The sequence below is a fragment of the Zalophus californianus genome, chromosome 9 (assembly GCF_009762305.2).
Source record: "Zalophus californianus isolate mZalCal1 chromosome 9, mZalCal1.pri.v2, whole genome shotgun sequence".
Taxonomy (NCBI): Eukaryota; Metazoa; Chordata; class Mammalia; order Carnivora; family Otariidae; genus Zalophus; species Zalophus californianus.
This window is the reverse complement of record NC_045603.1, coordinates 116,295,737-116,308,222: the sequence shown is the minus strand read 5'-3', so window position 1 is coordinate 116,308,222 and position 12,486 is coordinate 116,295,737. Positions and strand designations below refer to the sequence as shown.

Here is a 12,486-nt window from a genome sequence, read left to right as displayed (position 1 = left end):
CTGATGCTGTAGTTGGTGGGTTTTGTCCTTTCTTTTAATGGTGCCCTAAGGTGTAATGATTGTGGTGTAGCACATTCAAAAGAAATGAACCCTGTTCCCTAGAAGTTTGTTTCAAATCAAAGCGAATGAACAACCAACCATTAAAGAGTAACCAATGGGCATGTGTTTGAGTTGGAGCAAATGCCATTGTTCTTTGAGGCCATTAGGTATCCTGCAAAGCATTGTTCTAGAATCCTGAAGATTCACGCTACTTGCTTCTACTCCTGCTTGTACCTAAGATGAGCATTCTTATCCATTACTGCAGCACATCTTTCTGGCTGTTAACTGAATTAAAGTTCATTTTTAAAAGTGAACTATTAATATTTGTTCTCTACAAGGAGAAGCTGTTACATATATCATTTATATATCCATCCGTGGGTTTAGAATTAAAAGTTAGAAGTCATTTTATAAGCAGGAAACCATTTACAACACATAATGGAAACAATAACTGCAATTACAGTTCTGGCTTCTCTTGCAGTAAGTGATGTGTATGACTTTCATCTCCGGCTGTTCATAGCCTAAAATTTGAAGCTTTTGAGATTTTGAATATGGGTTCCAACACATAATTTGTGGCAATTACAAAGAACAAAAATTCATTCATTATACAGTATCTACATTTTCAACTTTTTTTTACATTACAAAGTAAAAAGAATCAGTCATCTGATAAAAAAAATGTGTGGGTAATTCAAAATAAACCCCTTATAAATGTCTTCAAATTGTTTTGCTTGCAAAGTGTGAATTTCTATTTCATATCCAAATTTCTTCCCCATTAAACAAACCATATGTGTGCAGTGGTGGTAGCATTTGTCTTATTTTAGCTCTCCAAGTGATAAGGGCCATTTTATAGGCATTTTCTTTAAGCATTAAGGCAACCATGCATTTAAGAAACCGTTGATACAGCAAGGGAAGCCTGGGTGGCTCAGTCAGTTAAACATATGACTTCAGTTCAGGTCATGATCTTAGGGTCATGGGATCGAGCCCTTAGTTGGGCTCTGTGCTCAGCGGGGAGTCTGCTTGTCCTTCTCCCTCTTCCTCTGCCCCTTACCCTGCTTGTGTGCTCTCTCTCTCTCAAATAAATAAAATCTTTAAAGAAAAGAAAGAAATCCTTGTTACAACAAATCTTGCTCTTTAAGTACTCAGCCAAGTTTTGGGTTACTGTTTGAGATCACATACAAATGTTCCTTAAACTTCTCACATACTAAGTGAGTTTGGAAGTTGATATCCAAGTGATTGGGTCAGTGTGTGGAGCATCCCTACAGCAGCTCCCAGCTCTCCTGCTGGCCCTTGGCAGGCAGCCTCCTGGGCTCCCGTGTCCCCCTCATCCCTCGCCCCACACCCCTGCTGCACACACTTGTGTTTCTCTTTTATCAGCGAAGTTGGATCAGCACCTCTAATATGATGTGGGGATTTGCGGTACTTATTTTGATAATTTGGTATTGTTTTAAAGCATTTTAAAAAATATTTTCTTTATGATATAAAGTAATTTTTAAAGGAGTACCTAATAGGGAGCATAGATCCATTCAATGACTCTAGTTTTCTTCATGTCAGATTAGAGCATACTGCTGACAAAACTGATCCTTATCCTAAGCCAATACCTATCACCTTCCAGTAGAATATAAGTTTGTAAGATATTTTATGGCTTTTGAAGAGTTTTCAAGAATACGTATCTTACACAAAAAGTGACAAGATTAAAATGTTCACCTTAACATACATTGTTTCCTTTTCTGTTTTTCTGTTTTTCCATTTAAAACTTTTTTCTCCAAAGTTCATTAAATATATGTAAAATAAAACAAGTATGTTTTATTACAAATTATCCAAAATACCTTCTCATTAGGTTACTTGTCAAATTCTAAATCAATAACCTATGTCTTCCCGAGTTGATGATGATCAACATTCCCTGTGGCTTCCCATTAACATTGATGTAAAAATCAACAGGATCATTGACATTTGCTTTGGATAGAAAGCACAGGAGGAAATAGATTTCAAATCAAAATTATTTTACATCAAGAGTTTAGATTTTTACAGCACACATATCATCACCTTATTTTCTTCGTTTTTAGTTTTTACAAATATGTAGTTACTTTCAGTGAAATGTTACTACTAAAAATACTATGTGTATATAGAAAGAGAGTGAATGATAAAGTAAATGTGGTAAAATACTAGCAATTGAAGAATTTGGGGAAAGGGCACATGGGATTTCTTTGTACTGTTCTTGCAGCTTTTCTTTACGTTTCAACTTATTTCAAAATGAAAGGTGGCACAGTTTCTTCTTTCACTTTGATAAAAATATTCAACTCACCTTGAGTAGTGATAGCACCCTAAATCCTAGATTTTCAGCCTTTAAAATGTTTTTCCTAGAATGAAGATGATTAGAATGAGTGACTTCTTCTCAATGCTTTCTTTCCACTGTGGGCAATGTTTCCATAAATGTGCACACTCATATGAGCAGTTGGTGAATAGGAATTCTTTTACTAAAAGGCAGACATCAGGGGATAAATGTGTTCATGTGGCTTCTTTCCCCTTGCACATGTTCTGTCAACAGAATGTTTATGCATTCATTCATTATGTTTCACAACACATTCAGGCAGTTTGGGGCTTTTGAAATGTTTGAATCAGAAGAAACCTAAGTAGATCATCTATGTGTCACAGAGAAAATGACTTCTTGTGACTTGCTTGAAGTCACACACTGATGAAACAGAGCCAGGACCAGAATCTGGGTGTTCTGATAAGTATCTGGGGTTCTTCTCACAAACAAATGAGGAAAGTTGAGAAGAACCAGGGACGTAACAAAATTATTTCTCATGCAGAAGAAAAAGAAAGAGGATGAGAGAGGGGAAGGAAGGAAAAGAGATTGAGAGAGAGAGAGAGAGAGAGAGAGAGGCACAGTCTTTCTCCTGAAAGGCCAAGGGGGATCCACATAAGGCAGGAAAGAAGGAACTGGAGAGAGCATCAACATTGGGGCAGGTGGCATTGGTAGCAGAGACTGGGACCCTGGAGGAAGCAGAAACCACCTGAAAAGAAGGATGTAGAACTAATGGAACAACTGAAAAAGAAAATAATAGCACCAGCAAAGAAACCCTAGGATATGACTTCAGGGTTAGAATGGAAAGGCAGAGAGACTATTTGCTATGCCCTAAAGGACAGGGACTCTACCTTTTTGTCTTTATTTCTACCTTCCCCAGGCCCACCTTCTTCTAACACATAGTAGGTGCTCCATGAATGTTTGAGGAAATGTCAGTATGTGGCATCTTCTATAATGGTCTATCCAGAGTGCCGCAAACATAGGTGAATTCTTAATACCATCCCTTGATAAAAATCCTATATCAAGTGGACTGTCCTTCTAAAAATAAAAGAGATACTGATTTATGACTTCCAAACAGCAAACTTAAGAAAATAAATATTGAGGGTCATCTATACCAGCTGTTAAAATTTTTCTGGAATCTAAAATAGCTGGAACTATGGAACAGTGTTAAATGATAGACTCACCTACATGAAAGGGATATGACTTCATTTCAGAGGTGTAAGTTCAGTGAAAGACTCCATTATCCCCAGTCGCTACATATGTCCACCTTTTATAAAAGAAAAATATCATTTGAGCCAAATTCCTTGATTGAAACCCTGGTGATGTCAGGAAAATCTTTTTGAAACTTCAGACTCAGATAAAACTATCAGATGGTAGTAGAAAGTATTCTCCCATGGTATAATGATGAGGTGGTGCTTTTGGGGGTTAGGTAGGACCTGTCTGTCTTTTACATGGTGATGCAGTCTGTCTTCACAAATATGTGGAAATTAAACAGCATATTCCTGAACGACAATGGGTCAAATGGAAATGGAAAGAAAAATCAAAGACTATCTTGAGACAAATGGAAATGAAAATGCCACATACCAAAACTTACGGGATGCAGCAAAGGCAGTTCTAAGGAGAGGGACATTTATAACAATAAATATATATATTAAAGGGAAAAAAGATCTCCAAAAACAAATTTAACTTTGTACCTCAGTGAACTAGGAGAAGAAACAAGCTAAGCCCAGAATTAGAAGGAAGGAAATAACAAAGATCGGAGCAGAAATAAATGAAATAGAGACTAAAAGGACAATAGTAAAGAACAATGAAACTAGGAGCTGTGGTTTTTTTAAAAAATAAATAAAATTGACAAACCTTCAGCTAGACTAACCAAGAAAACAAGAGAGAGGACTGATGTAAATAAAACTAGAAATGAAAAAGACTTTACAACTGATATCACAGAAATACAAATGATCATAAGAGACTACTATGAACAGTTCTACACCAACAAATTGGAAAACCTAGAAGAAATGAACAAATTCTTAGAAACATACAATCTACCAAGACTGAATCATAAAGAAATAGAAAATGTCATCAAGACAATTACTAGTAAAGAGATTGAATCAGTAATCAAAAATCTCCTAACAGAGAAAAGTCCAGGACCATATGGTTTCATTGGTAAATTCTACCAAACACGTAAGAATTAATATCAATTCTTCTCAAACTCTCTCAAAAAAATAAAAGAGGAGGAACCTTCAAACTTACTTTACGAGGCACATGTTACCCTGATACCAAAAACCAGGCAAAGACACTACAAGAAAAGAAAATTACAGACCAAGATCCCTGATGAACAATAGATGCAAAAATCTTCAACAAAATATTAGCAAACCAAACCTGACAACAATATGTGAAAACTACCATCTACCATAATCAAGTGGGATTTATTACAGGAGCACAGGGATGGTTCTACAGACAGAAATCATTAATGTGATACACCAAATTAACAAAGTGAAGCAGAAAAGGCATTTGACAAAATTTAACATCCATTCATGATAAAAAGTCTCAAAAAAGTGGATATAGAGGGAACATACCTCAACATAATAAAGGTCATATAGGACAAATCCACAACTAACATACTGAAAGGTGAAAAGCTAAGAGATTTTCCTACATGATCAGGAACAAGACAAGGATGCCTGCTGTCACCACTTTTACTCCACATAGTCTTGGAAATTCTAGCCAGAGCAATTAGGCAAGCAAATGAAATAAAAGGCATTCAAATCAGAAAGAAAGAAGTAAAATTGTTTCTATTTGCAGATGACATGAAATTACATGTAGAGAACTCTAAAGACTCCACCAAAAAATTATGAGAACTAATTCAACAAATTCAGTAAAGTTGCAGAATACAAAATCAATATAAAAAATCAGTTGCATTTCTATACACTAACAGTCTGTCAGGAAAAAAAATTAAGATAACAGTCCTATTTACAATAACATCAAAAAGAATAAAATACTTAGGAATAAAATTTAACCAAGGAGGTGAAAGATCTGTATACTGAGAACTATAATACATTAAGGAAAGAAATTGAATAAGGTACAAATAAATGGAAGAATTAATATTGTTAAAATGCCCAAAGCAATTTAGAGACACAGTACAGTCCCTAACAAAATTCTGATGGCATTTTTCACAGAAATAGAACAAACAACCTCAAATTTGTATTGCACTACAAAACACTTCAAAAAGCCAAAGCAATCTAAAGAAGGAACGAAGCTGAAGATGCCACACATCCTGATTTCAAACTACATTACAAAGCCATAGTAATCAAAACAGTGTGATATTGGAATAAAAACAGACACAAAGATCAATGGAACAATGTAGAGAGCCCAGAAATGAACCCAAGTATATATGGTCAATTAGTTTTTGACAGGGGTCCCAAGAATACACAAAGGAGAAAGGGTTGGCTCTTCAATAAAGGGTGCCAGGAGAACTGGGAGGCCATATTCAAAAGAATGAAGTTGGACCCCTGTCTTACACCATACACAAAAATCAACTCAAAATGGATTAAAGACTTGAACACAAGACCTGAAACTGTAAAACTCCTAGAAGAGAACCTAAGGGGTAACTCCTTGATATCATTCTTCGCAATAATTTTTTGGATTTGATGCCATAAGCAAAGGCAGCAAAAACAAAAATAAACAAGTGGGACTACATCAAACTAGAAAGCTTCTGCCCGCCAAAAGAAACCATCAACAAAATGAAAAGGCAGCCTATGCAATGGGAGAAAATATTTGTCAATCATATATCTGATAAGGGGTTAATATCCAAAACATATAGAACTCGTACAACTCAAAAGAAAAAAAAATCTGATTAAAACGTGGGCAAAGGATCTGAATAGACATTTTTCCAAAGACACACAAAGGGCTAACAAGTACATGAAAAGATGCTTGACATCATTAATCATCAGGAGAAGGCAAATCAAAACCACAATGAGATATCACCTTATTGGTGATATGGCTATCATTAAAAAAGATAATAAGTGTTGGTGAAGATATGGACAAAAGGAAATTCTTGTGCATTATTGGTGGGAACATAAATCACTAACTACTATGGAAAACAGTATGGAGGCTTCTCAAAAAATTAAAAATAGAACTGCCATATGATCTAGCAATCCCACTTCTGGGTATATATCCAAAGGAAATTAAACAAGATCTCTAAAGAGATGTCTGCATTCCCATGTTTATTGAAGCATTACTCACAATACTGGAAACAACAATAGTGTCCATCAAAAGATGAATGGATAGAGAATATTACACACACATACACACACACACACTACATACCCCCATGGAATATATTTAGCCATGAGAAAGAAAGAAATCCTGTTAATTGTGACAACATAGATGGAAACTTGAGGGCATTATGCTGAGTGAAAATCAGAGACTAGAATGGTGGTTACCAGTGTCTGGGAGCTGCAGGAATTGGGGAGATATTGGTCAAAGAGTCCAGTTGCAGTTTGAAGATGAGTAAGTCCTAGGGACCCAATGTACAATGTGGTGATTACAACCAATAAAACTGCACCATATTCTTGAAAGTTCCTAAGAGAGTAGATCTTAAATGTTCTCACCACAAAAATAAGGAATGGTAGTTAGTGATGTGATGGAAGTGCTAGCTGACTATGGTGGTAATCATTTTGTAATATGTAAGTATATCAAGTCAGTACATCATACACCTTAAACTTACACAATGTTATATGTCCATTATATCTCAATGAAGCTGGGGGAGGAAAAAGAAGATGATTTCCCTGGGAAAGTCACTCAGAATCCAGCTTCAGGAATGGATTCTTTTTTTTTTTTTTTTTTAAGGTTTTATTTTTAAGTAATCTCTACACCCACCATGGGGCTCGAATTTACAACCCTGAGATCAAGAGGCATATTCTCTGCTAACCAAACCAGCCAGGTGTCCTCAGGAATGATTCCTAAGGAAGATAGTGATAGCACATGACTGGGAGAACATGTAGAAACAAATGAGAAAGAGACAAAGGAACAAAAGTTAACCTGACATCGAGGATGTTTTCAGTGAAGTCCCTGAGCTTTTCCTCTGTTTAACTCTGATCTCTAGCTTCGTGAATCTTCAGCAATATCACAACAATGGACGGGGGTGTGATGTTGTCTCTGAGCCCAAGAAGAAGTTAAATTATGTTTTTTATTATCTGTTTCAGAATAATAACACTCCTCATAGTAGCTGGCAGGCCTTGTGTAATGTGTTAAGCATAGATCTACTTTATTTCCTCTCCGAACTATCTTCTTAAGTAGTTTAAGATCTAGTCAAAGAAATGCATATGCAACAATGTGCTATCATTTTCACCTATCAAAAATACCAGAAAAAGTTTTTTAATGAGAATATTCAGTGCAGGCGAGGATGCAGCAAGTGCGTACACATAGGAGTGTATATGCAGTGCTGATTAGAAAGCACGTTGCTGCAAGCTTTAAAACAATCGATCTAGAAATGCTCATCAGGAGCCTGTGAAACATTCACGAGTTGACCAGCTCATCTGTCCTAAAGATAAAATCCAAAATACGGAAAAACTTGGTGCACAAAGATGTACATCAGAGCACTATTTAAAATAGATAGGGGGCACATGCCTGGCTCAGCTGGTGGAACATGGGACTCTTGATCTCAGGGTCATGAGTTCAAGTCCCACGCTGGGTATAGAGATTACTTAAAAAAATAAAAAATAAATAAAATAGTTACAGAAATAATCTAAAATGTCCCCAAATAAGAAAATGGAATAGAAAACTACAGTATATAATCTTTGATAGCCATTCAAATAATGTTCATGAAAATATATTAATTATGTGTTCTCCATTCCATTTTCTCAAAAGAAATAAAGTAAAATTAAAATTGAATAAAAAGCATAATTTTTGTTATCAAAAATATTATGCATAGAGAAAGACTAAAAAGATTCCACTAAATGTTAAGTATTTAGAGGAGATGAATTTGTATGTGAATTTTGAGGTCTTCATAGTTCTTCCGTATTTTGAATTTTATATGAGCATGTATTATATTTATAATCAGAAGCTGAAGATTACGCATGCACACATGATTTATTGTTTTCACCCCAGTCTTCCTCTATCTGGAAAACAGCTTTTCAAAATGACTTTTAACAAAAGGAATCCAGAAAGCTCATGTATTCCTCTGTTGGGGCTGCCATAAGATATCACAGACTGGGGAACTGAAACAATAGAAGTTTATTTCCTCACCATTCTGGAAGCTAGAAGTCTAAGATCAAAGCAGGGACAGGTTTGGTTTCTCCTGAGGCCGGGCTCCTGGACTTGCAGATGGCTGCCTTCTCCCTATGACCTCCCGTGCTTTCACTCCTGCAGTCGCCTCCCTGGGGTCTCGTCCTGTGGGATTCCAGCCTTGCCCTGATTCCCTCATCTGACCTTAATTACCTCCTGAACGGCCCAATCTCCAAATTCACATTGAATATGAGGGCTTCAGCATATGAACTTGGGGGTGTGGGAAGGGGACAGTTCAATCTTTAACATGCAATCATTTATTCAACATGCTCGGGTCTCCCTAGAAACTGAGCTCAATAACAAGAGATGTCAGTAGAAGTGCTTGTCCTCTTGGAGTTCCCATCTAACAAGAGAGGGCAAATAATAAACCAGTAAAAATGCTAGAAATGCCATGGAAGAATTTAAAACATGATGGAGGAGGGATAGAGAGTGACCAGCTGAAGAAAGAGGGTTGCTGAATTAGTCTGGGTTATGGGGAAGGTCTCTCTGAGGAGGTGAGGGTCCGTCCTCCATCGTGTGAAAGTCCGGGCGGAGGGCTCAAAGCTCACGTTCCCACCTACCTTCCAAGCCACGTGGAAGCTTGCAGCCTCTCAGCCTATGGGAGCCACCTTTCCATGCTGCTGTGTGAGGCTGAGGACTCAACTTTGTCATCGAGACTCTCTCCTGAGGTGACATTTTAGCCCTGTGTCTAGGCCAGAACTGTGGGTCAGGGGCACCTTCCATGGGCTTTCTTGCCACTGTGTCCTTTTTCCAAATCACACTGAAAACTCAATGAAGAGCAAGCAAGCACTCGACTCAGGCATGAAGCCTCCTTAACATCCAAGTCTTCTGATTTCCCTCGCTTCCTTGATTTATACTTAAATAATTATTCATCTGCCCTTCTCAAAAGGGAACTCAGGCCACCTGAACAGAGCAGAAGTAATATATGCTAAACAGTCCTTTACTGCAGTTAATAACTCCACTTACCTTCTGCTCTAAATGTATTTTTAACATGCAGGGCATAGGAGAGGACTTTCTTAAGAGCTATACGAGCTTCGTTTCTCCACTTATGCTTAAAAACAACTAAGTACCTTGAGGTCATAACCACTATAAAAATACATAATCTGTTGTTTTAGGCAGGCTCATTTTACTAAAAATGCTTTATAAATCCTGAGTAATAGGATGTTCTCTCTGTTGGTGTGCCTGGAGTCCATAATACTAACAAGTATCTTTGAGGGGAGCCCATTGTTTTCCAAGTTACTCATCTCTGTTCTGTCTGACCTGCCACAAAATCGTTCCGTGGATTTTGACACAGGCAAATAGAAATGACAAATGCATTGATTTAAACCTTAACCTTGTGTGCTTTCTATACAAAACCTCTTCTGAACTTTGCAGTTGTCATTTAAGCTGTAATGTGCTGTCAGCCTGGTGTGTCTACTTGTAAAGTCATTCCGGGTCTGCATATTGCTCCCAAGGTTACCTTCAAATGCAAAAGCTGTGAAACTTCCAGACATTGTTTCTATTTTTATGTACTGGCTAAACTAAATGACCTTCAGGTGATCTACCTTTTAGGCCAAAGGGCACTGCCAAATTTTTACATATTAGTTTTTTTAATTAAAAATGTACATTTATTTTTCCTAGTGACACCCTTGAAATGAGATTTCAATTTCATAAGGCTCCAAAATACTGATTAAAAGTTTAGGCTTGGGCACCTGGGTGGCTCAGTTGGTTAAGCGACTGCCTTCGGCTCAGGTCATGATCCTGAAGTCCTGGGATCGAGTCTCGCATCGGGCTCCCTGCTCAGCGGGGAGTCTGCTTCTCCCTCTGACCCTCTTCCCTCTCGTGCTCTCTGTCACTCATTCTCTCTTTCTCGAATAAATTTTTAAAAAAAGTTTAGGCTTATCAAATGCCCCACCTGCCATTGGCTAAATTCCTCCACGAAGTTGCTGGAAATGAATTCTCTTTCTCTGAACTCCTTAGAGTACATTGTTCATATCGTTTATCTATCATATGTTACCTTGCATTTTGAGTATTTATTTACTAACCTTATCACTCAAGTTATATCTTAAATCCACTGAGGACAGGGAGTTTGTGTTAAACATCTCTTTATCACCTATCACGGTGCCTTATTATGAGATGTTTAATGAAAATATTTAATGAATTAAAGAATATATTAAAATAATAATGAAGGGGCCCCTGGGTGGCTCAGTCAGTTAGGCGTCCGGTTCTTGATCTCAGCTCAGGTCTTGGTCTCCGGGTTGTGAATTCAGGCCCCGCATTGGGCTCCATCCTGGGCGTGGAGCCTCCTTAAGAAAAGATTTTTTTTTAAGTTAAAATAATAATGAAAAGAGCCTGTCATTTTATATTTATGAATGGTGCAGGATATTTTGCCCAAGTCAAGAGTTGTTTCATACACTTCCCAGTGATAGCTGCTTGGTCACCTGAGAACCGGTGAGTGCCAAGCATGGGAGCATGACTACAAGTCTTCCAGGGGTCATTCATGTCCCCTTACAAAGTGTAGCAGTGGGGCAGGGGCACAGTGTGAGGGAAGAGTCATAGAAACAGAGCAAGAGCACTGCTCTCCATGCCCCTTTAGTAAAATAGATCATCAACATCTGTGTTGTTCGGGCACCATGATCTTAACACTAATTGTTATTCGTCATTTTTATTTTATGCATCTTATAGTATACTCAACAGCAACTGATTATTAATGTACCGGATAGATTTACTTTGTTAGATGGAGATCGTTTCCTCCATGTGATAAATGAGGCAGTGGGAGATTACAGAGTAAAAAAAAATTCCAAAGGATTATATGGCTAGTTAAGAGGCAGAGCTCGGATATGAACCTGTGTGTTCTTGGTTCTAAATCCACTGGTTGTTCCTATGACTCACTTGCCCACCTACTAACAATGTAAATGCACAGTGACTGAGAAGTTACATAAATGTTCTTGAGAGATCCATTTCTGAAACTAGATCAAAAGTTTAAATTGGGGGAAATGTAACTCTAAGATATACCTAATTGATATTCTATAAATTCTGGAGCATAACTTTATTACTGCTCGTTACCAAAACATTCTCTTGCATTTTGAAAGCCTAAGATGTCTATAATTCTGGTATAGAGACTAGAAACTTTTTATTATTACCCTGAGCCACCGCTGACTTTAATGAAGTAGCAGTTTTGGGGAAAGAAAAATAAAATGATAGCCTCAGTTTAACGGCAATGTCATAGGAAGCAATTTATTATAATATGTGTAAAAGAGAGTTTTGGGGTAATTACTGTCAAGCTACCTATCACAAATTCACAATTTCACAATTCACAAATTTTTTAGTGAATTTTTTCTATGTATCGTGTCCTGTTATAGAATGAATACCTAAATGAAGGTGTTAATGCCAGAGTGATTGAATATGAAGATAACCTGCCCCTCCTAGATATGTTTCTGCAGAAGCCAATGGGTCTACTATCCCTACTCGATGAAGAAAGTCAATTTCCCAAGGCCACTGACCAGACTCTTGTGGGTGAGTTTTAATAAAATATGTCTGCATTGTTTTTTGCTGCCGTCGTATAATGCTCTGAATGACTTAAAAAGAATTTTTTTAATTATCTGCGAGAAAATAGCTATCACAAAGCCTGCATAGGTAACTTTAAAGAAGAGGCTTTGGGTCTAATATCTGGACCAGTGAATGTTTAAAATAGGGTGAGAAGGGGTACGTGCACCCCAGTGTTTAGAGCAGCAATGTCCACAATAGCCAAACTATGGAAAGAGCCAAGATGTCCATCAACAGATGAATGGATAAAGAAGATTGTGTGTGTGTGTACATATGTGTGTGTGTGTAGACACACACACACACACACACACACACACACACAGGAATATTATGCAGCCATC

General features: G+C 37.4%; 1 protein-coding gene across 4 annotated transcripts in view; it reads left to right on the top strand.

Annotated features, from left to right (window-relative positions):
* MYO3A (myosin IIIA) overlaps nt 1–12,486 on the top strand; it is a 231,842-nt gene that overhangs the window by 138,825 nt on the left and 80,531 nt on the right. For all 4 annotated transcript variants that reach the window (XM_035729263.1, XM_027593914.2, XM_027593918.2 and 1 more), the window contains exon 21: nt 11,962–12,115. In XM_035729263.1, the coding sequence (XP_035585156.1) occupies nt 11,962–12,115 (154 nt within the window). The remainder of the gene's footprint in view (nt 1–11,961; nt 12,116–12,486) is intronic.